Below are 23,738 nucleotides of genomic sequence, written 5' to 3' on the forward strand. Positions count from 1 at the left end.
CCTGGCACCCAGAGTAGAGCTCTCAGCAGATGCACGGTGTGCCTCCGTCACTCCCTCCGCCCAAAGGAAGTTTTGCCCGGAGGGACAAGGCCACCGGGAGGAAGACAGTTTAAAAGATCACTAGTTGTAACAAAACTGGACTTGTGGAGTGGCGCGCGTTTGTGTCTGTCACCGTTCAGTACTGCAGGCTGTCACTGAACTAACGCCCTGTAATTGCAGCCTTTTATGTCACCACGATACGCAGGCGGCCCCCGGCCCCCGATCAGAATGGGAAACCAGGTACTGTACCTTCTCGTGTTCTCTCCCCTCACTGGGCCACCCTTGACCCCAGCTGGACTTGGACTCGGAATCTGCAAGAAGGGTTGGGGGGTGGAGGGACAGTTTTAACTAACGTGGGAGGCAGCTTATAAGCAGGTCCCCGGAGAGGACTGTGTTTTCCATTCAGTGCTCCATGCAGCCCCTCCCAGCATCATACCAGCCTCTCCCGGTGGGCTGTGGGCAGCAGGGTGTGAGTGCAGGGTTTCTACTCTTCTAAAGAAGGTGGTAATGCCTCAGCTCCTCCCTGCCAACCCTTTCTTGGAAAAGGGTCTTCCTCCTTAATGAAGTTAATTGACAACGTGCATTTTTTTACCCTGGAAGCTTTTGAGAATTACCAAGGCTGGTGAATATAATCCTGCTATTAAGGGGAGAAATGGCCCATAGGAATGCTTCGATCAGGAGCCTGGGTGCAGCGAGCAGGACATTTGTGAGTTTTTAAGCAATGTCTGCCTGCTTCCCAGTTGCTTCCCAACTCAAAACAAGAAAGGATTTGTTCGTGTGCTTAGACCAGTGGTCTACTTGTGGGGAGGGCTTTTCAGCCTGGGGTTATATGCCTTATGCTGCCCCATAGGGTTGGCAGTTCTAAGTGGTCTGGAGAAATTGGTCCCCAGCTGCCTTCCGTGGTTCAGCCCATCCAAGGGCAGGAGGAGAGCTGTTGAAGTGAAGATGGGTATCTTCTTTTGAGGGTGGACAGGCTTCGAAGAAACTTTAAAGAAACATCAGGGAAATTTGATTACGTGCCCCAGTATTTCTGTATACATAATTCTTAGAGTGACCTGGCAGAAGCCCATCAGGAAGTCTGCCAGCAGTGCCAGGACCTCCAGCCCTTGTTGCCTTTGGAGCTGGGAGGTCAGTCACCAGCTAGATTGACGTTACCTGAATGGACTCTTTTCGGTCTCAAGAAAGCCCCATTAGTGAGATATACAAGGACTTTGGAGAGATGCTTATAACCAGGGGACTCCAGTTTTAAAGTTAAATAGCCTGCCAGTTTCCACTTATTTTTTTTTTCCTCCAAAAATCTTTTCTTTCCTATTTTCTCTGACATGAAGGAGAAAAACTTAGACAAGAATTAGAGGCCCAGCTTTTTGTCAAAGAGGGAGCCCGTGATATATCACAGATGAGGAAACAGAGGGTCACAGTGGAGCAGTGACTTCTTATGTGTCCCAGTGAGCTGGGCCCGTGTTGGTCTCCAGCTGCCCTGGTTCAGTTAGTTTTCATAGTTGTAAATGTGTTGCCCCGTCTTTGTTTTTAATGGGTCATTAAGTGGACCTTCTCTGGTCTCACATGCCAGGGCCCCAGCAGCAGCTCTTCCTTCTGCCCATCCAAGGCTCTCCTTAGCCCAAACTGCGCCCTCCTGCCCGCAGGAGAGAACAGATGCTTCCTTATCATAATTGTGGTCCTTCCTCCAGCAATTAAGGGACGCGAGAGGAAACATGTTTGTTTCTATTTATCAATTAAGCATGAGCAAGTGCCCGAGAGAGCAAATGGAGAATAAATCCATCATCTGTACCTCGATTACAGATCAATCAGGCTAACCTCCCCAGCTAACCCTCCATTGGAAATCTATCCAGATTTCCAGTTTCCTGTGGACTCAAGAATTTTTGTTCTCCAGGCAGGGACGTGTCCCTTTCCCAGGAATTGCCCCTGGGCATGGGGCTCCTGGTTCCACAGGAGCCTCTGTGCCACCTGAGTTAGCTCAGCCTTCCTCAGGGCAGGAGGAGGAAGAAGCAGCTCAGGCTTGCATGACCTCCTGGGTTAGGGTGATAGAAGGGCCCTTAGAGAGACCAGGAGCTAAGGATCATTGACTTTGGTCTGGGTTTGATCCCTGGGTCAGGAAGATCCCCTGGAGAAGGAAATGGCAACTCAACCCACTCCAGTATCCTTGCCTGGGAAATTCCATGGACAGAGAGGAGCCTGGCAGGCCACAGTTCACGGGGTTGCAAAGACCACTGAGTGACTAACACTTTCTTTCTACTTAAAAGTCTTGCAAGGCCATCCTCCACGTGCCTCCCTGGCTAGGGGTTTGGTGCCTTGTACAGAGAGCATTGTTGTGTTTCAAGCAAGGATCGCTGAGTGGATGGCGAACGATGGGTTTCAGCAGGGTTTAGGAGAAGAGGGATAGAATCGGGGGTTGTCGGGCAGCCCTCACTTCACATCCCAGTGGAGCCCCTGCCCCACCCAGCCGCTAACTTGGGCACGCAGCCGAGTGACTAGCAGATGCTGCTGGACTTCGTCCGGCCCCTGGGCAGACACTTGCTGCACCCACCCCACCGTGCTGGAGGCGAGGCACGGGCCTATTTCCAGGAGCCCACGGAACAGCCCCAGGGCATCTCTCTGCCCAGCAGGCCTGAGGGTGTGTGCACAGCAGGCATTTGAAGTCCCGTGTACAATGAGCCGTTATTCTTCTCTCTCACACCTTGGGGCTTTGGCTGTTGCAGTGAAGACCCTTTTGCCTTGGTTACTACACACCTTACTGCCCTGGTAGAGGAGGCCCAGTCCTCATCTCAGGGTCAGTCCAGTGAGAAAAGTGACTGCGGGTCCCGCCTGGGCCTCTGGGCAGCCCTGCCCTGCTCCTGAGTCCTGACACACAGCAGGGTTAGGGGAGCCCAAGGAAGAGCTTCCAGCCTGAACTGATAGTCAGCACTGGGCTACCTGGACAGGAAGCAGGTTTCTGATCCCCATGGCCACTCCACCAGAGTTAGATGGGGGCTTCTCAAGACCTCCCGGCACCTCAGCACCCCAGGAGCCCCCAAACCAGACAGCTTCAATGGCAGGCCTTCCTGCGTCCTCTCAGAGTCCTGTAACCAGGCTTCAGAAATATCCCAAACCCCCAAGTGGGCAGACACTAGCCAGCCCAGTGATTCAGAGCTTGGGAACTCGGTGGAGGAAACAGAGCTGGGAGAACGCAAGAGGTCAGAACAGCAAGAGGTCAGAAAGCAAGAGGTCAGAAAGCAAGAGGTCAGAACAGCAAGAGGTCAGAACCCAGTGCCAGAGAGAGACCATCCAAGCCCTGGGCAGATGGGATGGCAGGTATGGAGTGCCACTTCTGAATAGCAAGTACCCCCAGGCTGGCGTGGCCTCCCACACGCCTCCCTCTCCCCAGACGCGCGCGCACACACCCTATTTATTCTAAAGGTAAACTGTGAGACTTTGTCCCTTTGTTTCCCACCACCTCCTTCCCAAACTGGTTGGGAATTCCCTGTTGGGCCGATAGTCCCCACCAATCTCGCAACGCAGTTGGGGCTGGGGGACCCTGGGTAGTCCAGGGCCCCTGACACACGTGCCCGGCTTTCACAAAGGCTTTCCTCCCTGTAACCTGTAACCTCCCTGTAACCAGTCCTAAGGCGTGGGGTTCCTCCCCACTTCTGCTGTTCTTATTTCACATTGCAGTAAAAGAACTTCAGTCTCAAATAAAGATCTTTGACGGCATTTTCATAGCGAGTGTGCTAAGTGTTAACTCAGGAACCCCCCGGCCCTCCTCATCTCTAGAGATCACACCGGCATCCCCCACGTGCACCAGGCTTTACGGGGGATGGGTTCTCACCCAACACCCTGCTCACCCTCTCCCAGAGGCCTCCTCCACCCCTGGGGTTGGAAGGTGGCCTTTCATGTGCTGGAAGGAGTCGGGAGTCCTGGGTGTTCTTCCTGGCCCTGCCTGCAGGGCTGTCAGACCTCTGGACCTCAGCTCCCCCATCGAAATCTCAAAGGCCACCTTGTTCATCCCCTATTCCCAATTTAGTGTTTGACCTAAATTGCAGAGACTAGAGTTTGGGTGGTAGAAGGGAGGGACGGTGCTGCCTCTGAGGGGTGTGTGGTGGGCGGTAATGCCGGAGTGTCTCTCGGCTCCGGCAGATATGCAACCCGCTAAGACTCACAGATGGAGCCCCCATGCTCAACTGCGCATGCTGCAGGTTTCCATAGCTCCAGCTGGAGCTGCCTGCCCCCTGGGGGACCCTCCAGCCCTCGGGCAGCAGGAGTGGTCTCAGGGAGACCCTGAGTGGCCCTAATGGTCAGGTGGGGAGATGGGACAGACAGGTGCAACCCCCTGTGCCCCCACTGCAGGGAACAGCGCTCAGCTGTATCTTACATCTCTTTCAGCCTCCGGGAGGAGTTCCTGGGACACAGCCACTGCTGCCCAATTCCATGGATCCCACGCGACAACAAGGTAGAGGGGGCAAGGTGGGCTGCTGGGCGGATGGGGGCCGTTGGGAGAGGCCCCTCCTCCCCCACGGTCTGCCTCTCCTTCCTGCCTCTCAGGGTCACTCCACCTCTGTCACACAGGTCACCCCAACATGGGAGGATCAATGCAGAGAATGAACCCTCCTCGAGGAATGGGGCCCATGGGGCCCGGCCCACAGGTAACCAACCGCCAGTCTGTCTGTCCATCTCCCTAGCCATCTGTATGCACCCGCCTTCTCTCCTCTTTCCTAGTCTGTCTGTCTTTCCACGTCTCATAGCTCATAAGGATGAGGGGAGAGGGCATGCCCGTAGATGGGCAGCCCCCCAGCAGAGTTGAGGGGTACCCCTGTCCCATGGAGCTAGGAGGAGAGGCACCTGGGCCTTCCATGGGAAGGACTTGAGGAATTTGGAAGGCAGGGGTCTGTGTGACCAGACAGCATTGTGGGTCCCCAGAGCTTCCTCCCACCCTGGGCGAGTGGCCCTGAGCTGGCTCAGTGGTCACCTAAGGCAGGATATTATATTATTCTGTCTGCAGCTCACCATTTGTCTGATATTGGATGAATCACTGTGACTTTGGTGGGCCCAGCAGGCCCCATTGTCCCCACCTGTCCAGTGTGGGAGGTGTGAGTCTGTGGCCATGGTTCTCAGTGGTATACCTCTCAGCTGAGAGGAGGCTGGGCCGGCCAGGGCCCCAGAGTGCACTTCTACCCAGAGCTCTTGCCATGTTCATATCCCAGGCTCCTGCCTGAGCTTGCTTTTGCCCAGGGGGGTTCTGTTGCCAAGAAGGACAGTTTAGAAACCTCTGGAAGAAGTTATCTAGTGCCCTGTCTGTCCCTTCACAACACCTCAGTGATCACTCCTTGTGACCCAGCTCCATACCCTCAGGTCCCTGGGTCCCATAGAACCATCGGGCAGGGGTCTGACAGGCCGTTGCTGTTCTAGAACCTTCTCACCATTGGCTCCCACTCTGAGTATTTAAGTGTGGCTCTGGGTCCTGTAGAAGCTGTGGCAGAGAATTTGCTGTGTTCTGCCCTCCTTGGGAATTCTCTGGAGTCTGCCCCTCAAAAGCCAGAGTCTGAGTAAGGAGACGGGTGTTTCAGAGTGAGAGCAGGAGAGCCTGTGCTGGGGTTTTCCTTCCCTTCTCTTCTGCCCTGCCCAGAGGCCTGCTTGTCTGTCTCCCTTCTGCTCTGGGTGTTTGGATTCTCTGGGCCCCTGTACAGGTTTCTGGTTCCCTGGCAGTGGGGTTGCACCCCGCTCATGCGTGCCAGCGTCTCTTTTGTAGGAAGAGGCTTCTGCCACACCCCACAGTCCTCCACTCTGCCCTGAATTGTATTTACAGCACACCCAGCCGCTGCTTTCTTCCCGGTGATGGCTGTAACATCTGTGGTGTTGAAAGATTTTTAGGGAGGTCCTTGTCTTTCGATGGCCCCATAATCCTGAAAGGAAGCAAGCCCACACCAGTTGCAGCTCCGGTTTTCTTGTTTTCTTTTCTTTCCTCAAATCCCCCAAAGCTTGTGTTTTCACCAGCTCCTTTTAAGCCACCAGAGTGGCCCCTTCCTGCCAGGAGGCCGGCTGGAGCTGACCTCCACAGGAACCCGTGGGACGGCAGCAGGGTCTGAAGCCCAGCATTCTTGTCCTGAGTCAGAAACTTTCAGATTCCTCAGCCGCGCACACTAGATCCTCTTGGTGTGCAAATCAGCAGTGGCCTTGGACTTCCAGGATGTCCTGGGGGAGGTCTTGGGGATGCAAGAGGACAGTGTACTCCACCCCTTGCCCCGCTGATTCTTGGAGACTCAGCAGCTGCATCTGTAAAGTGGGAGACCAGGACTGCCTTGTAGGGTTTCTAATAGGAGGAAGCACGAGTTCTTGGTTTGAGGCTTGGCACAGTGTAGCCTCTTAGGAAGTAGCTTGGGTTTTCCAACTAGGGGGCTTAAAACCAGTGTTGAGGACTCAATCTGCTTGGGCTGGGTGATTGCTTTGTGTTTCTTTTTTATTTTTTCTGGTAAAGGCCATTAACACTTGTTAAGCCTGTAGTAATATTGAGGTTCCAGAAGCTGGGAATGGATGTTATCAGACGGCCCAAGACCAGAGTGTTCCGGAAGTCTAGGACTTCCTCCTGACTCAGCAGGAGTCTCTGTGTGTCCCTGTCCCTGACCAGGAGTCTGGCACACTCTTGTGGCATGTTTAAAGAGGTGGGGCTCCTGCAGCCTGAGGTCTTGCTGAAAGGGGCCCTCCTGGCCTCACCGGGCAGGATACAGGGATGGAACTCGTGGGCTCAGAGACTGGTGCCCAGAGGGGTGGGAGAAGCAAGCTCAGGGGTGAGGCCAGCTGGCCATCCTCACCCCACCAACCTCAGGGTCTCTGAAAACATCTCTCCTATTTTCCCCCCCCTGGTTTTATGGAGATATAATTGACATACAGCACTGCATAAGTTCAAGGTGTACAGCATAGTGACTTGACGTACATCACAAAGTGATTACCACGATAAGTTCAGTGAGCATCCATCATCTCAAATAGATACAGAGTTAAGGAGATTGAAAATTTTTTTTTTCTTGTGATGAGAACTTTCAGGATTTACTCTCTTAACAACACTCGTGTATGACATACAGCAGTGTTAGTCACATTTTTGATGTTGTACATTACATGCCTAGTACTCATTTATTTATCTTGGGAGTTTGTGCCTGTTGACTTTCTTCATCCAGTTCTCCCCCGTCGCAGCCTGCTGCCGCCGGTAACCACAAGTCTGATCTCTCTTTCTGTGAGTTCATGAAGTGTAATTGACCTACAACACTATGTTAGTCCCTTTACACAACTTAGAGATTCAGTATTTCTGGACATTTCAAAACTGATCACCACAGTAGGTGTAGATCCTGTGCTGTGTCACCATGCAAAGATACTCCTCGGCTATGGGCTGCGTTCCTCACCCTGGACATGGCATTCCCATGACTCAGTTTATTTTGCAACTGGATGTCCTACCTCTTAATCTCCTTCACCCACACTCTCCTCCCCTCTGGCAACCACCTGTTTGTTCTCTGTATCTATAACTGTTTTCTGTTTTGTTATTTTTATTCATGTGCTTTGGTTTTGAGAGTCTACATATGAGTGAAACCATGAGTATTTTTCTTTATCAGACTTATTTCATTTAGCATATTGCAATCGGTGTCCATCCATGTTGTCACAGACGGCAAGGTTTCATCCTTTTTTGTGCCTGAGGGGTATTTCTGTGTGTGTGTGTGTGTGTGTGTGTGTGTATACCACATCTTTATCCATTCATTCGTTGTTGGATACTTATGTTGCTTCCATATCTTGGTTATTGTTTTTTAAAAAATGCTGCAGTGAACATAGGGGTGCATATATCTTTCTTTTTTTAATTTATTTTTATTTTTGACTGAGCCGGGTCTTCATTGTGGCGAGTAGGGGCTCCTCTCTGGCCGTAGTGCTTGGGCATCTCATTGCGGTGAATTCTCTTGTGGAGCACAGGTTCTCGGGTGTGCAGGCTTCCGTAGTTGCAGCACACGGGCTCGGTACTTGTGCCTCACTGGCTCTGGAGCTCAGGTGCACAGGCTTAGTTGCTCTGCAGCATGTGGGATCTTCCCAGACCAGGGATCAAACCCATGTCCCCTGCATTGACAGGTGGATTCGTAACTGTTGGACCACAAGGGAAGTCCACGTATATCTTTTCTACTTAGTGTTTTTGTTTCCTTCTTTTCCCATATCAGGCTTCCTTGATAGCTCCGTTGGTAAAGAATCCGCCTGCAATTCAGGAGACCCTGGTTCAATTCCTGGGTTGGGAAGATCCCCTGGAGAAAGGATAGGCTACCCACTATAGTATTCTTGTGCTTCCCTTATGGCTTAGCTGGTAAAGGATCCGCCTACAATGTGGGAGACCTGGGTTTGATCCTTGAGTTGGGAAGATCCCCTGGAGAAGGAGAATGCTACCCACTCCAGTATTCTCGCCTGGAGAATTCCATGGACTGTATAGTCCATGGGGTCGCAAAGAGTCGGACACAACTGAGCGACTTTCACTTTCACTTTTCCCATATCTCTTGTGCCCCACTGGGTAGGGTGCGGTATTACATTCCAGAACCAAACCTCCCTCAGAGCAACCCAGATGTCATCACTGACCCCTCACTGGGGGCAGAAAGGCCTGGCCTTGAGTGAGCCTGGACCTGGGCAAGATTGGGGTATAAAATGGATTGCAGGCTCTGGGGTCAGCCAAGGAGTGGGTATCATAAAGCCTAGAAGTTTTGGACCCCCAGGATGCAGTTGGGCAGAGGACAGGACCCATCCCCCAAGTCCTGTCTCTCTCTGTCCCCTGAGGGTGCTCCCCTGGTCACTCCAGAGGAGTAGACAGGAGAGGGATGAGCTCAGAGCTTAGTGTTGGAAAACATGGTCCCGGCTGCTTCTCAGACTCTTGAGGCCTCTGGTCTCTCATCTGCAAAATGGGCGGCCGGATGAGGACCTCATGGGACTCCTCATGGGGCTGTGAGACACAGACCACAGCACGAGGCACCCCACGGATCCCATTGCTTCCCTGGAACCTGGGTTCAGAGAGGGAGCCCTGTCTTGCAATGCCTGGGCTAAGAAAGACCACCAAGCCCCTTTAGGCAGTCTTTAGTAAGCCCCACTGCATACACTTGCTGAGACCAGACACAAAGGTGGGAAACCTTCAGCCTGTTGTTCCAAGTGGGGAATAAGATTGCTAATAGTGGAACCGCTCTAGAACTTTCTGAACAAAGAATAGGTACATGTGGGCTTGGGGCTACAAAACCAAATGGAGTGACATGGTACTTTTTGAGGTTGTGTTGCATTTTAGCCTAAGTGTTACAAAGGAACCAGTAAACTAGGCATCAGCCTGCCCTTTGCCCTCAGTGTCTTGGGCAGATTTTACTCTGGTTTCCTGAAACAGCCAGTGCCGAAAAGGAGGCAGTGTTTCCACTGAATTGTATTTTCTCTTCAAAGATTTACTCCTATGCCTGTGTCTGGTGAGAACTTCTGGCTGAATTTTTCAAAAGTGAATCCTGTTAGGATGAGGCTGAAACTGCCAGAGCTCTGCAGGCTCCTGTGGCAGTAATGTATGGCACCCAGACCCCATGGGGCCACTTTCAACGCTTCTGGTATTCCTGGTGAGGTGGGGTCAGCGCAGCCTGAAATCAGATCGCCATCCCGGCATTTGAGAACATTCAGATAACCTCTGATAACCCACCGTCTAGAGACAGACATCTTCCACCAGGAGAAGCTGCATCTCCCCTCTGATCCAGGACAGTCCAAACTCAGTGCCTCTGAGCAGAGACCCCAGAAAGAGACAGGAGGATTGTAAACCAGGCTAGAGCACCCTCAGCTGGTGAGGAGAGAGTGGAGTCACTTGAGGCCCTTTCTGGGGTGGCCCCTTGGAGGCCTCCCAGTGGGGCTGGCCAGGCTCTGCGTAACTAGAGGGGGTGGAGGGCAGGTCCAAAAGCCCAGGAAATGGCCTGACAGCCTGGAGTCCACCTTGACAGGCCTGTCCTAGAGACTGTTCTCTCAGGCACCGGGCAGCACCAAGAAGAGCCTCTGTGTCGAGGAGTTGGAGGAAGCAGCAGCTCCTGCCAGCTGTGGGTGCTTCCAGCGTGGCTGTGCACCCTGCCCAGAGCACGGAACTCAGGCCAAAAGACCGGGGCCTGACCTTTTATAGAGTTCCTGACAGTGGGTCCGACCCCTCTGCCCAGGGTCTGGGGTGACCTAGTTGGAACAAGAAGCCGGGTGGGAAGATAGGCGGGCAGACAGACAGACACATACCCGTGGATGTGGCCATCCCTATGGCTGCACCCCAGACTCCTCCAGATCTCTGGCTGCCCCATCCCTGCAGAGCGGTGCTGAGGGCAGAGGAAGAGGAGTGTCCAGCGGCGACCACACCTCTGAACCCAGTGCTGAGGGCAGGCGGGCAATGGGAGAAGAGAGATTATTTCTACTGAGTCTGAAGCTATGCTTCTAAGCCTGCCCATCCTCTGTGAAAAGGCTGGAGTCTCTGATTTGGAAACTTTCCTCCAAAACCTGCCTTTCAGCCCTGACTTACTGTATGGCCTTGGGTGGCGAGTCTTTGGCTTCCCTGGGCCTCTAGCTTGTCATCTGTGAAGTGGGACATGTGAGTGGTCCTCGGGGTCTAGGCCTCTATAGGAGGTAGGAGCTGGCGGCCTGCTCCCTCCTGGGCAGTGGTCGGGCTGGTTGCTGAGGGCTCGGCTGAGCACAGCAGCTAGAGCATCCGGAGCCTCCCCTTAGGGGTTGCATGTCCAGACAGCTTTCAGGACCGAGTATCCACTCATCCTCTCCTCACCCCACTCTGCTGCTGCGGCGTGGGCTCCTGCCGGCCCCCAGGCCAGCCTTCTGCTCTCACCGCTCCATGCAGCCACTCTCCTGGGCACGAGTGGGAGCAGGACACAGCTACACCCTGGAGGACGTCTCTGTCTGGGAGGCCTTTCGGATTGGCTGGGCTGGACACGGGAAGAGTGGCTACCTGGGGAGGCCATGAGCTTCCTGCTGTGAAACAGCGGGAGCCAGGCTGAGTTGTGGACAGGGGCTTCAGTGATTTTACATGGGCTAAGAAAGGGCCCTGGAGGACCTGATGCTCAGGGCAGCTTTGAGGGCTCTGGTGTTTTCTCTGCCAGTGTCCCATATCAGCACACATCTCTGAGGGCTGATGGAGCTCTTTAGAGCCATCATTTCACTTGATCTTCTCATGACCCTGTGAGGCTGGGCTCTTTGTCCCCAATTTATGGACGAGGCAGCACAGCAAGGGATTGCACACTGAAGCCATGATGATCGCTGCACAAGGGGCCGTCACTCTGCTCCTGCGCCTGAGTGTCATAATCTTTAAAGCGGGGATGGTAATGAGATGGTTGTGGGTTAAATGTAGGTGATACAAAGCCTGTAGCGCAGCCTGGCTTGGAGGAAGCCTTATTGTTATTTGGGTGCTTTGCCAAGAGTCAGGCTGAGCCGGGACAAGCGCTCCCATGTTCTGCCCTCAGATCTGAGGCTCTGCTCACCACCCGTGGCATCATCAGTAGGGATGGGCTGGCCCTGCCATCTGCAGATCCTGCTACGGTGTGCTCCAGAGCAGGCACACGTTTTCTGGCCCTGGGACTCAGCTCTGAGCAGGTGCAGGGGATGCGGGGCCCTACACGTGCCGGCTGCCTGAGAAGCCCTCCCCTGCTCCCCCATCCATCCACTCTGGGCCTTGCTCTGTGCCAGCCAGCCTGGTGCTGCTGCTGTCATTGTGCACACCCTGTCTGGACACTCACAAGCCCCTCTCTGGCCAGGCCAAGGAGGTGGCCCCAAGATGCTTCCTGGCTGAAGAACCCGCTACCAGCCTGAAGGCGGTTCTGTTTGTCAGCTCTGGCTCGAGCCCCCTGTTGTATCCCCCTCCCTCACAGATGTCTGATGTAGAGAGCAGACCCCGAGACCCCAGATCCAGGATTAAACCCCAGTGGAGACATTAGCTGACTGTGACCTTGAGCAAATCTTTTTCTCACCAGACCCTCAGTCTTCTCTTCTATAAAATGGGAATGATACAAGCCTCACGGTGTTGTTACAAGGTCCAAACCAGAGGTTGTATATTCCGTGCTCAGTAAAAAAAAAAAAACACCTAATGCTGGCTGTTCCTTTGCCATTAAAATTAACACCCAGCCAGATACTTTCAGATTCTCCTATAAAGGCGGAGCTCGGGCTGCAGTCAGCCTCATTATACTTTCCATTCCTTTGCTTCTCCATTCCTTCACTGATGATTCAGTGCCCAGTCTGCGCCAGCTGATGTGTGGAGTGATGAGGGATAGGACGATCATTAAGATAGGGTTCCCACCTTCTAAAGGGGCTCACAGTCCAGTGGGAGAGCTGCACACATGACCACAATCATAAGCCAGTGTGCTGCAGGCTGTGCGGGGGGGGGCGAGGTTACAAGGCACTATGGGAGTGACTAGGATGGAGCAGTTAATCCCATGGGATGAGCAGGGAGGGCCTCACAGAGGAGGTACTGTTTGAGCTGGGTATTGGAGGATGTGTAGGAACCTGCCAGATAGAGAAGGGAAGCAAGATATTTATTTCCTGCAAAGAGAATAGCTCTGGAAGAGGGGAGTTGGGGAGAGTGGTGTCAGGAGATGAGCCAGGTGACAGGCCTGAGCACCTGGTCCAGACTCCCTCTGACCCACCCCACTGCCATGATGGGTTGTGCTGAGGTGAGTTGGGACCAAGTTCTGTGCAGATTCTTTTCTTAAATAGAACAGTGATTCCCTTGAGCAGACAGACCATTTTCTTCTTGCTCTTCTAGTCCTGTGCCTGTTGAGGGCCCCACATGCTGACAGTTGAATCAGGCGACTGCGTTGGGGGGCAACCAAGACCCAGGGCAGGTGGGGTCTGTCCACACCAAGGCTCGGGAACAGCCGCTGGACAGGCCTTGCAGATGCGTGCCTCCCCTCCACATGCAGCCCCTGGTCTGCTGGCAGTTTGTTCTCCCTGAGTGTCTAAGGTGGCTGGTGGTCACCAGCCGGTCCTCTTGCTGAGTCTGTTCCCCTTTCCTGCCTGAGACCTGCGGGCAGGTGCCAGCCAACATCATGAGCTCCTTGCTGGACACCCGCATGCTCTCAAGAGACCCATCCTGAAGCCCCTGAAGGTGCACCTAAAGGCTGTGGCCATCCGCCTGTGCTGGATTGTCATTGTGATCCTGTCAGCTGGTTCCCAGCCCTCTTTTTTTTTTTTTTGATGAATGTATTACTTTTTCATCAGATCCTTTCACAGACTAACCCTCTCCCTTATGTTCTGTTTGTTTCTCCCTCTCTTCTCTCTGGTGCCCCTTCTTCTTCTCATAGACTGACCCTTGGTTATCATTGCAGAATTACGGCAGCGGCATGAGACCACCACCCAACTCCCTCGGCCCCGCCATGCCCGGGATTAACATGTAAGGCCACAGCCCTGCTGGCAGCCCAGAGCCCGTGGGAGTCCCCACCCTCTATTTCCCCTGAGAAACTCACGATCGCAGTAATCACTGACACCTCTCTGGACCTCAGTCTTCTCATCAGTAGAGCGAGGACGTTGAGCGTACTGGTGACAAGACATCACAGACCCCCGTATAGGGCTTGTCTATGGATTAACTCACCTCATCTTCATAATAGCCCTGTGGAGCGCTTAGTCTTACGCTCTGTTGTCAGGTGGGGTAACTAAGGCACAGGGAGGTGGCGTAACGCCCAGGCTCTCACGCTGTAAGAGGCAGGCTCCGGTTTGGAGCCCTGCGCCACTCGATGATGCCTCATGGTGTGGCGCTTTTGCGGTAGTAGATCCCTGTGAGTATCTGTGTCCTTCTTAGGAAAACGCACTTGCAGAGGAAATGCTATTCTTCACAAATCTTGCATGTAATGTTTAGGGGTCTATAGATTTGTACCCATGGAAGTGCATGTTTTTACCCCAGTCCTAGGACTGTATGAAGGACTTCCTGTTGGTGATTTTGGCCCTCTTGTTCTGCCCCTGCTGGCACTACCATGTTGGCATCTATAGCATCTTTTTCATTGTTTTCATCTCTCTCTCCTTTCAGGGGCCCGGGAGCTGGCAGACCCTGGCCCAATCCTAACAGTGCTAACTCAGTGAGTACCCAGGTTAGGGGTGGGGGGTTCTGTTTTCTAGGGGTGGGTGAGGTTCCAAGGGGCAGGGTGGTTCCTGTCCCCAGGTTGGAGGTGTCACGGGGAGTGGGATGCAACAGGATTCCACCTGATGCTTCCAAGGAGCAGCCTATCTGTAAGGAGAGATTTGGGAGTACCACGCTAGACCCATCAGGGGCTCTGCAGAAGCTGGGGTGTGAGCTGGAAGCCGGGCTCAGTCCTGTCCATGCAGGGACTCTGCTGGCCTCCTCTTTCTTGGCAAGGCAGGCCTTCAGCACTCAGAGGAGGAAGCTGGGAGGGCGCTTGGCGCAGACAGTCCAGGGCAGGAAGCCAGGGGGTGGGGCTAAGCTCTCGCTTTCCTGTCCTTGAACTAGAGGGTCTCCTGTGCCCACGGTTCCCTGCCAAGACTCTGGGACCAGTTCAGTAGAGGAACAGGACTCTGCTCACATCTGTGGCCTTCCTAGAGATACCAGGTGGCTCAGTATGTTTCCCATCGAGAGTGGGGTTGTGTCCCCAAGAGGATTTGGTAGGCAGAGCACATGTTGCCTGTCGGAGGAGGTGTCTCTGACCCATGGTTCACCCCTTTCTTGTTTCTAGATTCCATACTCCTCCTCATCACCCGGTACCTACGTGGTGAGTGTGTGCAGGTTTGGGGCATTGCATGTCTAGTCCTGTGTGACTGCGTGTGCAAGAGTATCAGGGTTGGGGGGATCCTTGTCTCTTTGTTTTCAAGACATGTTATGAGCACAGATTCCAAACTGTGCTAGAATCTACTGTCAATATGCAGGTATTTGTACCTTCTGGTGTCCCAGAAGTCCCCACACAAGACCCAGAGTTGGGACCTCCATCCAGGGGACTGACCAGGAGGCCAGTCAGCTTCCACCACAGGCCTGTGGTTTCACTGGGCTCCATGTGTGTGAGTGCACATGCATGCCCGCAGCTGCCCCCTGGTTTAAAGAGGGGAAGGAGGGAGTCCAGTTCCCCCAGGCCTTAAACACCTGGGTTCTGTGTGGACACTGGCAGCTGAGTGAGAGCTAAATGGGCTGGGTCCCGGGTGAGCATGGACTGCTGATGTGGCTGGAGCTCGTGGCCTCTCCCGCCATGTGTCATCACCGTGGGTTTCTGACATCAGTTTTTAATCTTGTCTCCAGGGACCCCCTGGTGGTGGCGGCCCCCCAGGAACACCCATCATGCCTAGTCCTGCAGGTAAGAATGCTGGGGGACGGTGCCGCTGGAGAAGTAGGAAGTCCTGGAGGGGCCTGGTACAGAGCCAGGGCTGGCTGGCTACTCTTTCTGAGCATTGTGCCCCCCACCTGGCATCTTGGCATCAGGGATTTAGTGGGCAGGAGACCCTGATGCCACCAGCCCACCCTGTGGCTTCAGCTGGGGCGTTCCTCACTCCAGTTGAAGGACAGGGCAGAGCAAGGAGATCCAAGAACGAGGTGTCTCACTACTCTTGACTCCCCCTGGTCAGAGAGAATCCTGTCCTGATTGTCGCTTCTCTAGGTGACTGGAAAGGGGCTTTGGGGTTCTGGCCTCCTGGGCCCAGGACTCTGCAGAGTGATGCCTCTTGAGTGTCCAGAGCTCTTGGTTTCTGGTCCTCTGTATCAGAGATCCCTTTTTCCCCTTTTCTCCAGTAGAAGAGGGCAAGTGTAGTCACACACATACAGCATCACAATTGTGTTTCTTTCCCAGCTAAGAATAGCGTACCACCAACTAGAAGGAATTCAGCATGCCATCTTTACCCACCCCCAAAATAAAAAGTGAGAGGTAGTTGGATTTCTGCCCGAGAAGTATGGTGCCTGCTCCTGATATAAATATGTTAGCTGATTTCCTCGGGAGACTTTTCTGGCTAATTGGGGAGACAGAGGGGTCCCTCCTGCCCCCTCCTCTGCTCCCCATGGCAGGAAGGCTGCTCGGCAGCAGGGGTGGGTCTGGCAGCGGCCGTGAGGCTCCCACTCCGGCTCCCTCTTTCTGCTGCTGCATTTTTATGAGCTGCATGACCTACATTCAGACTGGGTCACATTAAACCACTCCATATGTTACTGCGTCTCCAGCCCCATCTCTGCCTCTCCCTCCTGCCCCATCAGCTTGGCAGGGTGGCCCCTCGGTCATCTGTGCTGCCACTCTTTCCCAGTGTGATTAACACCGCCGGCTGGGGGTCGGGGAGGACACAGGTGGTGGTCGGGCTGTGCCTGGTTGTCCCAGGCAGCATCTGGGGAGTGCGCTTGGTCTAGGGCGGAGTGGAGTGAGGGGGCCGAGACGGTTTTGCTAGTCCACACTGGTCCACACTGCTGTCCAGAACCCTGGAATCCTTCCTTTCAGGGTTGAGTGGCTTTCACAGTTGAATTTTCTGTGATTAAAAACTTTGTGAATCTTCATTAAATACAAATTAGCCAGAAAATGCTGGTACTTAGAGGAAATTTTAGGTGATAAAATACAAAAGAATGAGTTCAAGTGCCATGAGTTTGTTTTAATTAAGCAATGAATTAATCACCCCGACTTGCGGGTTTCCACTGTTCTACAGATTCAACAAATTCCAGTGACAACATCTACACAATGATTAATCCGGTGCCGCCTGGAGGCAGCCGGTCCAACGTAAGTCTGCTTTCTAATAATTTACATATCAGATACCATAACAAATCATAATTAACTTCATCAGCTGAGGGGAAAGCAAGTTTAATTGATTTCAGCCATTTGTTACCAAAGATGAGTAAAATAAACCATCAGAAAAGTGATTAACTCTTGGGCAGCTTGGTTCCCATTTCATAGCTGGCAGGGGGTGGCAGAGAAGCGGGTGGAGTGATCCCCACCCCTCTGGTCAGAGCAGGGTGCCCAGCTTCACTGTGGGGACCCCTGCTGGTGCCCAGCCTCACTGTGTGGACCCCCCCTGGCGCACAGCCTCACTGTGGGGATGCCTGCTGGTGCCCAGCCTCACTGTGGGGACCCCCACTGGCCTGAATGGGGTGTTGGTGAGGAAGAGCACAGGCTGCAGGGGGCTGGGGGGGGTGGTCTGGGCCAGTCCCTGCTCAGCTGACTGGCTGTACCCCTGGGTGATGATGGCTCACCCTCTCTGGTCTGTTTCCTTGGCTGTGGGGCTTGCGGCGGAGGCCTCCAGGTACCTGCCTGCCCTGTGCCTTTGGGAGCCCTCTGACTCCCACATCCTGTAACCTCTCTGCCTCTCCTCGCGCCCTTCCCTCATCTAGAAACCACTCCCTCCATTCTCAGCCCCTCAGTGTTCCCACCCTGCTGGTGGTGTAGCTCGGAAACCTCCTCTCCTGGTCCCTGCTCACCGCTCCCTCTTGTGTTCCCACACTGGACCGTGCAGCTGTGGCCTGTCTGCCTCTCCTGGCTGGGAGCTCCCTAAGGACAGGGCTGGTCTGGCAGCTCTTCCTGGCCAGGCAGGAAAGGTGAATCCCACTGGGCTTGCCCTGGGGGAGCTCAGGGTGTGGAAAGGAGGCTGTCGTGTGACCACATCAGTAGTTCAGGGACAGAGGAGCCAGAGCGTGGGCTTGAGGCTCCAAGGTTGGCTCTGGCCTTTAGGATGCTCTGTCTGGTTCTGCTGGTTCCGTTCCTGGTGTAACTCCAGAATCACCCCGTGTGCTAATAGCCCTGATTGTGGGCTACTCAATGCTGGATGCTGCCTGTGTTGCAGCCTCTGGGGGGAGGTGGTTGTAGGCCTGCCACCTGGGGATGCCAAGACGAACCTTACCCGGATCCCATGACTGAGAACTGTGGGATCCACGCTCCTCACCTGCCACTCCACCACCTTCTCTCCTGTCTCTCCAAGGCAGCCAGTACCTCCCATACCCCTGCCTCTCCCTAGGGTGGCCAACCATTTGGGTTTTAGCACCAAAAGCCCTGTGTCCCAAGAGATGACTTCCCAGGACACAAAAGTCTTTTGAGGTTTTAGCAATGGATGTAGAAGGTTGGGAAAAAATATACAAGGCCCATTTAGCTGCCTCAAAGACAGGACTGAGCACATGAAAATGGCATAGACTCCCCTCTTCCCATGGTCGCTGTTGCCATATTTTCCCAACCACATATGCCAACGGTCGTGGTCTGTGGCTCTCAATGATGGATCATCCATGTTGCATCACTCCAAGGGGTACCACTCAAGCGCACAGCATCCAGGCCCTGGCAGAATCTGCCTTTGACTCTGCCTGCAGTTTAACTGTTAGGCCTTGTGTCAAGATAGTGCACATGTCATTTTTCACACTGTGAGTATCGTGGTCATGTTTTCTAAGAGCTCAAATAATGAAAATGAGAACGATGAGACCACCAGCCCCAGCGTGGCCCTGACATGTCCAAAAAAGAGAGGCCTGAATGAATGTTAACGACAGGTGTGAGGACACACGGACCTGCATCCGGGAGGCAGATAACCAAGATGGCATGTCCTGGCAAGGGCGTGGAAGAGAAGAGCGGTGGGCGGAGGAGGGGTGGGACAGTGCATGGCTGTCTGGGACGTGACATGCACATCCCTCTAAGTCAATCACAAGTTTTGTATGCCATCCAAAGAAACACCAGTCCTCAGTGTAGAAAGGTGGCTGCCACGCTTGGCGGGGCCCTGAAATGGTCACTGTCACCATGTTGGTGCCTTGACGGCTCCATGAACTGAGAAGATTGCGTTTCCTGGTTCAGAGGCTTCAGCTAAGTCCTGCGGGTGAAAGGAAGGGGAATTTTGGTGACAAGCGTGTTGGTCCTTCGTGGTGTGTAGCTGATCCTCTTGCATCATCCTGGTAGTCAGGGAGCTTTCTTCCTCAGATCAAGTGGTTGATCAGACCGTCTCAACAGAACCGTGTCCCTAGCTTTTAGATACTGTGACTTGAAAACTGGAGCTTCACCTTGTCATCTTGATTTCTGCGAAGAAGACGTTAATGAAGTGTGGAAGAGAAATAAAATATTACTGTTCTCTTGTCCAAATACAAGCCACACTTTGCTCGTTTATCTGCACGTTTGGCAGACAGTGCAGTTAATTTGGCAAGTTCCACTTAGCCCATGAACTTCTTACCTGCTAATTTCCCCGCCCACCTGTCCCTAACGGTGCTGCCAAGGGGCCTGGTTTGCTTGCCTGTGATAATCCAGCTTTCATAATGAAAGGTTTTGGTCACTTGTCGATTTGCTCAAAACACGCAGAAACAGATTTTTGAGTTTATAAAAAAAGAGAAGGCCTCGGACACGTGCCCACAGATGACTGGCGTTGTTGCTGGCTGTAGAGAAGATGTGAAAACGTCAGCCTGCTCTGATGCTCTTCTCTTAGAAACACTGTGAGATGAGAATGTGGAAAGGAATTATAATAAAGTAGAAACATAGCTGCTGCTTCTCCAGAGCTGTTTCATGATCTTCAAGAGGCCACCAGGAGCCTAGGTGAGGCTGAGTGGACTGCGCTTGAGCCGTTCAGAGTTGTAGAGGGGCTGTGACAGAGCCTTGTACGGCCAGAGTAATGGCTCACCTTTTGAAAGTGAGACTGCTTGAGAACTCATAAAGTGTTATAGGCAAGGGCAGCCAAGTTAGCTAAGACTTTCTCAACATTTTTATTAAAACTGTGACTTACTTAGAATCCAGCTTATATCTCACAAGTTAAAATTACCTTTGTGCTTTAAAAACCATTTTCCCTGAGAAACAGGTTTAATTGATGATGACACCCAGTGTGCTCGGAATGTTTAGAAATGACGGACATCGTAGGCAGGCACAGCCCATCTGATGAGCTCCTAGGTGGAAAGGGCCTGACAAATGGCCGACCTTCCAAAACCTACCTGGATACAAAGTGAATGGACATCTTCGGAGAACTAGAAGCAGATTCCTACAGATCCAAAACCTGTGTGCTTAAGTAAAGTCCTAAGCACTGCATGCACGGATGTTCTTGTGGAGTGGAGAGTTTGGTGTTGGTACGCTGGACTGACACCAGTGCTTGATGAGAGCAGAGTGGCAAGTCGGTGCATTTTCTGCTTGACTCTCTCCCAGTTTTGCCCTACGTGAAAGAAAGGTGTCCGAAGCCTGCAGGCAGTTCAGAGAAGCATTAGTGGAAAAGCAAGCCCCATTTGCCTTGTTGGGCGCCTGAAAGTAAGAGGAGTCCCTAGCAGCTCTCTTGAAGCCCCCTGGGGAAGAATCTGCCGCAGCTCTTGCACTTGCCACATCTTCTCAACATTTAAATATCCAGTTTAAAGAGTTAAAATAATTTACTGTGTTGAAGACAAATATTATAAAAGTGTTATATTTTCCCTATACATGTCATTTGTTCAACTAGTCATCCTGCTGTTTGCCACTGTTCACTAGTTCAGCTGTTCTTTCATAGAATTTAACAGAAGAGTAAATAATACAGAAGAAACAACTGGATATCCACATGCAGATGAATGAAGCTGGACTACTTCCTTATACACAAACAGAAATTAACTCAGAGTGGACCCTAGGCCTAAATGTCAGCTAAAACTGTCAAACAATTAGAAGAAAACGTAGGAATGAATCTTTGTGACTCGGGTTAGCAAAGCCTTCTTAGCTACACTAAAAGCACAAGTGACAAGAAGTAGCTGCACTGGGCTCATTAAAATGTGAAATTCAGGCTTCAGAGGACACTGTCAGGGAAGTGAAAGACAGCCCACAGGAAGCATTTGCAAGTCATGTGTCTGATGAGGGTCTTGAATTGTAAACGTGTAAAGAATTCTTAGAACCCAATAATAAAAAACAAACCCAACTTTAAAATGGGCCAGGGATCTCCATAGACATTTTTCCAAACTTGTACAGAGAACCAATAAGCACGTGAAAAAATAATCAATGTCATTAGTTAATAAGGGAATGCAAAACTGCAGTGTGTTACGCTTCACACCCACTAGGATGGCTAGAGTCAGAAAGACAAATAATGAGCGGTGTTGGTGAGGATGGGAGGAAATCTGAACTCTCACATGCTGCTCACGGGAACATAAACTGGTGCAGGTGCTGTGGAAGAGTCTGGCAGTTCTTCGATAGGTTAAGCAGTTACTGTGACCCTGCAATTCCTCTCACTGGCATCTACCCCAGAGAAATGGAAACATGTCCACACGACTGTACACGGACGTTCACAGGAGCATTAGTCACAATAGCCCCAAAGTAGAGACAGCCTCGGGGTCTGCTGACTGATGACAACGTAGTACATACATAAAATGGAATGTTTGGACATAAGAAGAAATGAAGTACATGATACATGCTTACAACATGGATAAACCTTGGAAACATTTCACCAACTGAAAGAAGCCAGCCACGGAGGTCATATACAATTTATATGAAATAACTAGAGTTGCTAAATCTATGGAGAAGGAAATGGCAACCCACTCCAGTATTCTTGCCTGGAGAATCTCAGTGACAGAGAAGCCTGGTGGGCTGCTGTGTGTGCGATTGCACAGAGTCGGACATGGCTGAAGCGACTTAGCAGCAGCAGCAACAGCTAAATCTATGACACAGAATAAATTAATGGTTGTGTGGGCCTGGGGATTCGAGGAGGAATGGGGAGTGATGGCTCATGCGTACAATTTCTTTTGGGGATGATGAAAGTGCTCTAAAATTGATTGTGGTGGTGATGGTACAACTTGCTAAGTACACGAACAACCACTGAATTGTGTAGTTATTAAATGAGTTGGTCGTATGTGGTTAAAAATAGCATGAAAATCCATATAAGATAAGATACCTGTTTTTGAAATATATTTATGCACCTGTAATACATGTGCATAATTGTGTATATTATCAAATTTGGGGATTTAAAAAAATATTTATGTATTTTATTTATTTGGCGGCATCAGGTCTGTAGTTGTGGCAGTCAAGGTCTTTCGTTGCAGCACACAGAATCTCCAGTTGTGGCGCCAGGGCTCAGTATTTGTGGCATGTGGGCTTAGTTGCTCCATGGCATGTAGGATCTTAGTTCCCCAACCAAGGATCGAACCTGTGTCCCCTGCATTGCAAGGTGGATTCTTAACAATTGGACCGCCAGGGAATTCCTCTGGATGTATTTGGTCTGGTAGGACTGTGTTTGAGTTTGGCTTCCTAAAAAGTAGGTCACTCTCATCTCCTATCACTTGGGTTAATTAACATGAAATGGGTTGCCAGATGGCAAAATGTGCCCCCCGGCCCACCAGCAACCTTGGGAAGCCACTGGGGAGGCGAGGACAATGTGAGTGGGTGTCGGTGAGGCAGCAACTGGTACCCTAGCAGTCTCCTCACAGCAGTCTCTGCGCCAGCTGGTCCTGCTGCCACCTGCTAAGAGGGCTCTCACTTCTGCTCAGGCAGGACCCTTTCAGGAATGAAGCCATGACACATCTCTACCTGCCCGGATCCTGACCCTCAGTTATTTTTTCGCTCTGCCGCCGCCTCCTTGCAGCCTATCGTGATTTTTCTGCCTTTTTCCCAGTGCCTCTCTCTGAAACTGCAGCCATGCTTGGTCTGCAGCCGTCTCTAGATCTCAGTATCCTGTGAGGTAGCTGGGTGTCCATGGCTGCGCTCTTCCTCCAGGCTGAGGCCCAGGTGTGACTCAGCGCTCAGCACAGGCCACATGCCAATCAGGCTGTGTTCTGCTGCTTCATCCCCTGTCCGCCCTTGCCTCTGGTCGGTACTCCAGGCCTTGGCTCTCCAGGCTGGGCTCAGCTATCCCTTGGTGGCCATGCCTTGTGACCTCTGGTCTTTGGTTGCATCTTTTCTGAGATGGGGGTGATAGTCCCAGACAGGCCTGAGGAAGGGAGTGGAGCAGATGAAACGTCTGCCCTCTGATCCATCTGCATCTCCAGTTCTGCTCACTAGTGAGCACCCCTACGGAGCCCCAAGGAGAGAACGCCTGCCACCAATGCCCCAGCTCCCCCACATTTCAGAGGAGGAGCCAGGAGGAGGCTCGTGTGATGGCTCCAGGGCCAGGCTGCCCGAGGTCCACTCCTCCATCTCCCACTTGGGAGATACAGGGCCAAAGCATGGTCCACTCTGTGCTTCAGTTTACTCATCTGCAAAATGGGGAGGAAAGGCATTAGTAGTTTTATTCCCAGGCCTGGCTCAGTGGGTCACTCTGTCTCTGTGAGCCCCACACACTGCCTTGGGGATGGAAAGAGCCCAGGGTGGGATCCGGGAGGCCTGGTGTGAGAGTTGCCTCTGGTGCCTTGGGTCAGCCCCTCCCTCTCTCCTGGTTCGTTCCCTCCCGTGTGCGTAGGCCTCTGCCCTGCACAATCCGAAGGCTTAGGGGAGGTGCCACCTCTGGCCTCTGGCGTTCAGTGCCCGAGTGTGCCTGCGAGCAGCTCCTCCAGGGTGGAAGCTCCTGGCGGCCGCACTTCTGTGCCTCTGGGTGTGGAGCCCTGCGAGGGTTGCGGCGGGCCCACTCAGGTGACACGCTCTGTGCTTCTCCCACAGTTCCCGATGGGTCCAGGCTCGGACGGCCCGATGGGGGGCATGGGCGGCATGGAGCCACACCACATGAATGGCTCATTAGGTAAGTCAGCACCCTGCCTGCCTTCCCGGGAAGCCTTCGCTGCCTCGGCTCCGGGCTCCGCTGAGCCCGGTCCCCACAGGAAGATCCGAAGAGGAAGATGTTGCCTGGGTAGAAGGTCCTCTGGCAAAATGTTGGGGTTTGGGTGGAAGCATTTGGAGGCCCCTGCACAGAAGAACGGGCAAGACCCTGAA

The 23,738-nt window shown here is 52.7% G+C and overlaps 1 protein-coding gene across 5 annotated transcripts in view; it reads left to right on the plus strand.

Annotated features, from left to right (window-relative positions):
• The window catches only part of SSBP3 (single stranded DNA binding protein 3), a 166,371-nt gene that overhangs the window by 139,774 nt on the left and 2,859 nt on the right, over positions 1-23,738 (plus strand). For 4 of the 5 annotated variants that reach the window (XM_070367977.1, XM_070367978.1, XM_070367980.1 and 1 more), the window contains 9 exons: positions 220-279; positions 4,417-4,483; positions 4,600-4,676; positions 13,356-13,420; positions 14,051-14,099; positions 14,712-14,747; positions 15,266-15,320; positions 16,642-16,712; positions 23,469-23,547. In XM_070367977.1, coding sequence (XP_070224078.1) covers positions 220-279; positions 4,417-4,483; positions 4,600-4,676; positions 13,356-13,420; positions 14,051-14,099; positions 14,712-14,747; positions 15,266-15,320; positions 16,642-16,712; positions 23,469-23,547 — 559 coding nt within the window. The remainder of the gene's footprint in view (positions 1-219; positions 280-4,416; positions 4,484-4,599; positions 4,677-13,355; positions 13,421-14,050; positions 14,100-14,711; positions 14,748-15,265; positions 15,321-16,641; positions 16,713-23,468; positions 23,548-23,738) is intronic. The other variant, XM_070367979.1, reaches the window with a different exon arrangement.

The sequence above is a fragment of the Bos mutus genome, chromosome 3 (assembly GCF_027580195.1).
Source record: "Bos mutus isolate GX-2022 chromosome 3, NWIPB_WYAK_1.1, whole genome shotgun sequence".
Taxonomy (NCBI): Eukaryota; Metazoa; Chordata; class Mammalia; order Artiodactyla; family Bovidae; genus Bos; species Bos mutus.